Here is a 4,977-nt window from a genome sequence, read left to right as displayed (position 1 = left end):
TTTGTAGGGACTTTGCGAAATTTGTTTTACTTCACCTGGCACTCTCCACTGTCACCGTGCAGCGAAGGCGCCCGGATGCACGGTCATTGCGCTATCTGCTCCCGTGCACCGCACCGATCAATGCATGCGCGCACGGTACATAGTATTTTAGTCACTTTTATTGCATGTAAAGTATGTATTTTTGTAGATAGTTTAAAACAGTATTATTATAGAAAGTGCAAAAAATTAAATAAAAAAGCAATTTTTATTTTGCCTAAATAATAAGTATCAGCCTTTTATTACCGTGCTATTGGCTAGTATTTGGACGCAAGTATTGGTTAAAACAATAGAATTTGTTAACTAACTCACAGTTTGCAAAATGGTGGGCCCTACGTGCAAGCAATGCGAGGCGAAGATTGACCCGCTTCTGCTGAACCCGCAGCGGTCTACGATGGATTCCCGGGCGCGTTGCGTCTGCTGCGGGAAGCTGCTGTACGGCTACGCATTCCGTACAATCAGCGGGCGGGACATCGTGCGGCGCTGTATTACCTGCGAGAACGGTCCAAAAGCGGTTAGGTTCTGGGAGGAAAAGTCCCCACCACCTGATTCGGCCGAAGTGCGTCGCCAGGATAGCCTGGCAAACATCATGAAGGCGATGGGTCCTGACTGGTACCCCAAGAAGAAGAAGAAGAAGAAGAAGAAGCGCAGCCGCCATCGCAAGTTGACCGCCCGAAACGTCAAGTACATCGAGCAAAAGAAGCAGCAGAAGAGTTACATAGTTTTGTATACTGGCTGACGGTGCGAGGCTTGGGGTCGCACAAACGGTAAACTGACTACGACGCTGCCAATAGTGTTGACACACCTTCAGAGCGTAGCGCGTTTCATATAATAATTAGCGCGCGGTATCTACTGTGTACGTCTGCAAGCTGGCCGTCCTTATCTGCATACGCGTCACCGTAGACGGCAAGTACACTCACTCGTTTGGACACAAACTAAATCAAGATATATGTACCACTAACAAACTATATTACACTTATGCGCGCTCAGAATTGCAACTACAATATTGCGTGCGCACCACGCGCGAAAAATAAGCTGCTGTCTATATAGACGTGAGGACGTGTGCGGTATTGTTGACCATACAGGTGTGCGTGGCAGGTCGACGAGTCTGTACGCAGTACTATACTTTAACTCCCTGTCCATAATGGAAGAGCTAGGAGCTCGGCTAAGTCGCGGGTGACTATAAGGTGTACCCGCCGCGCGCGTATATATCGCGTTGACTACAGCTTACAATCGCGCGGCTAGCTTGCCAGTATCACCGCGGTATGACCTGTGTCCAGTTAGTGACGCGCTTGGTCATTTAGACTGATAAGCACAGTAAGCTAGCACGATGATACAGAAGTACCGAGAAAGCAACGGTAACCCCATATATAGGTGTTGGTTACCACTAGCACGTGGCTTATACACTCATGGGCGACCTAGGAGATGCACAGACACATCAAGTAGCACGTCGAGCTGATAAGTAGGCAGCGAATGTACGTCATCTTATGCACGAGCTACTATTCGATTCAAGTTTAAATATCACTACACGCTGATAATCTGCCTACAGTCATGTGGCTTGGTGTGCTCTGCATATTTATCAGATCCAGTAAATACTACTCGAAAGGATCTACGCCACTTTGTCAGTCAGTAACTATGCAAATAAGTCGGTATGTAAGTCAACAATGCTCATCATATCATTCCTGAGTTAGAACACGAACGGAGCTGATTATTAAAGCCAGTCTGATTTATTGTGTCGAGTCAGCGAACATCGGTACATTTCCTTCAGAGATATCATGATATTATGAGCTCAGCGAGCCAAATCGAGGGGGGGGAAACCGGTAATTTTGGTGAATATCGGCAGATACTAGCGGTTATACACCATTTATTGCATGGGAAGACGATTAAAAGTTGCTTTACCGGACTGTCACTTCAGCGATATGGTAGAGAATACCTCTCGACTTTACGAAGTACTACCTGTCGCCAAATTCACCCGATGGCGTGGGATCCTAATACATTTTGGTAGACGTGTTCTCTATCTCTAAGTTTTTGTAGGAATCTCTCCGATTTATGTTGAGGTTCAGCGATCCAATGATAATGACCCACATTCTGAATAAACTTAGAGCGAGTTTGCATGAAGCGCACTCAGCGGTGGTGCCAATTCAGGAGCGAAGCGCTCAATCGAAAATTAAGACAAATCTCTTCCAGAGTAAAATGGTGTTCATCTTTCAGACCACTTTAAACACTGATGGTAACGACGAAACCTTACCCTTCGCAACGATTTAGAGTCATGTCTACCTTTGCCATGACGATCAACAATATTCAGCCGAGCAAGATCTATAATACGCATATCCATCTGTAGTCGCCAGTTGGTAGATATACATAGCGATATGTGATGTTGTCAGAGCTGACTTCAAGAAAAGCGAAAGATAGGTAGAGATGCGGTTGGTGAGGCAGAACATGTGAGCACTAAGGATAGTGTGTACAGTGGCTTTTAAAGCAAATGTAGTAGAACACGGAATATAAATTAATTGTATCTTTGATTTGAGTAAGGAATCAAAGCCCACCACAGCGCAGCGGAGGTTGTCGTCCCTCTTTACACCAACCAACCATGCCCTAGTATTGATGTATAATAGATTAATATCTGCAACGGCTCGGAACATAGATAAGGATTTCATTCACGATGTCATTTACATCCTCGTGCACTAGGGTACGTTGTGCGCCGCTGTGAAGGATGACACGAGGTTCTTCCTCACTTTACGGCGTCGGCCTCCAGGAAGTCGTGGTCGCCCTTTTGGGCGGCGGCGTTACGTAGGAGCCATCCGATGGCAAAATGCACAGACAGAAAGACGGTTCGTACGACTGAATGCAATAACCAAGGATGCACGGAGGTATTTCCCGTTCGGCCGCTGATTGCTGAAACCCTCCTGAATGCCATAACAAATAGTACGTTCACCTAACTCCCACTTAAGTACGAGCTACCGTTTTTTTTCACTTCCTATATTTTTAATCCAAACGAAACAGACCCTAATACATGTAGCTTTAATGAAATGATTTACTACTATTACCACGAATGACATACTTGGCAAGTATATATTACTTCGAAGTAGTCGCAACTACTGTAATATAATAGTAGCATATCATAGCACGAATGACATTTTAACTACTACGTAGTATCTACTAGTCGCAGCCGGTTCCTCTTGCGATCACGAGACAGGAAGATGATGGATATATGCTCATGATGCTTACCATGACCGTCCAGCACAATGAGATCGTAAAGTACGAGGCGGTCAAGATACCCATCAAGCGACTGGAGCCACCGTTGAGCTTAAGCTGCTGAGTCTCAGCCTTTTGGCGAGGAAGCAGCGGCAGAAAAATAAGTCCAGCCAGATTCATGGAATAACGGATAATGAGTACGTACGTCACCTCCGAACGTACATGTGTGCTATCATCAACAATATTGGCGTTGGTCACGTCGAAGTTGCTATCCACATTCTTGGACAGAGTACTAGCCAAGGGGATTGCGATATTGGCAATCGACCCCACTAGACCATATACTGCTCCTTCGTTACCCTCTCCAGCCAATTCTATGATCACGTACGTTCCGATCACGAAAGAAATACCATAAGGAAGGTTTTCCACCACAGGAGCTCCTAGCCAAAACCACTGGTTGCGAAAGATATTCCACGTCGTCAGCATAGTGACGACGAAATCCAGTACTGTTACCGCTACGATCGTGATAGCGTGCATTGATCTCCAGCTCCAGTGAAGACCATATTTACCAGTGAAGTAAAGAGTGACTGCGAAGATACCGTTGCCAATAATCGCTATCACCTTCTGGTTGAGTGGTGTGGCCCCGGCCCAGTACGGTTGCATCGCGTCCGCACAAGTAATGGTGAAGTTCTCGAAGATGCCCTACCAAAACTTGCAGGCGATGACTTGGTACATCGCTCGTAACTGCATGAGATGCCACAGCTCGGCCATGTAGTCGCAGAAAACTACACCGGGGTGGCGGTCCTCTACTATGCAATACCACGAGAGGGGGTTACCGGAAGACAGCAGATTGTAAGAATGACCATGAACTGTGGAAAGCTATGTGAGAAGTTGAAGTCGCCTCCATAGTCCTTGCCGTTGAAAGCCAGGCCCGTGAGGATACTGGAGATCGTCACGAAAGCCGTACGGACCATGTTGATTGTGGTCTGAGTGTAACCACGCGTAGCCTCCGGCTCACGTTGGGCAACTTCCACCATCATAGCGTCGGCTGCCACGTCGGCACCAACGTAACCGATCGCAGCGATCATCATGAGAACGATGAACTTGCCGCCTACTTGGTGGGCAGCCTCGTTAAAGGTTGCGGTGATTTCGGGGGTCAGTTCCTCCTTCTCCATTGTCGCGTACTTATTGTCCGGGTAGTACGGAGCACCGGCATCCATGCACGCCATGACGAGCAGCATCGCGAAACTCAGCGTCCAACCGATAACCATGAAAGGACGGCGTCTATAGCCCATTATCGGCACTCAGTCCGTGATCATACCGTAGAATATCTTAAACGACCAAGGCATGTTGAGCAACACGACGGCTGACACCACCTGAGTGCCTTCCATGTTGAGGTAGTTAAAGAGGAACGGGTAGACGGTGCCGGGCAACGTCCCGAAGATCATACCCACGGCGGCGTACTGTGCAATAAGCCCGATGTATTCGCGGCTCCAAATGTTGACCTGGCCACCGTCTCGAAGAGCTCCACCCTCAAATTCGTGGGTGACTGGGTGTTGAGGTACCATTCGTTCTCCTTCCGAGGGGAGGCGGGAAAGGTTGGTGGCGGCCCATGTGCCGGTGCCAGCAGGTCTATTTTTCTGGCGTGGCGTCGGTGTTCATTGCTTCTTCAAGTAGCGGTACTATGGTGCCTTGTGGATGCGTAAGCAAACCTGAGAATTGTAGGAGTCTCATCAGATTGACCAGCTG

The 4,977-nt window shown here is 47.7% G+C and overlaps 1 protein-coding gene across 1 annotated transcript; it reads right to left on the bottom strand.

The window, feature by feature from the left end:
- Window positions 1-3,195: 3,195 nt before the first annotated feature.
- Window positions 3,196-4,499, bottom strand: PITG_07376 (uncharacterized protein; the record flags this gene model as incomplete). The annotated part of the gene is made up of 2 exons (XM_002904363.1): window positions 3,196-3,918; window positions 4,065-4,499. 2 exons carry the CDS (start codon window positions 4,497-4,499, stop codon window positions 3,196-3,198), a joined length of 1,158 nt encoding a protein of 385 aa, XP_002904409.1.
- Window positions 4,500-4,977: the final 478 nt, after the last annotated feature.

The sequence above is a fragment of the Phytophthora infestans genome, genomic scaffold, assembly GCF_000142945.1.
Source record: "Phytophthora infestans T30-4 supercont1.11 genomic scaffold, whole genome shotgun sequence".
Classification (NCBI taxonomy): Eukaryota; Oomycota; class Peronosporomycetes; order Peronosporales; family Peronosporaceae; genus Phytophthora; species Phytophthora infestans.
This window is presented reverse-complemented; position numbering and strand designations above follow the sequence as displayed.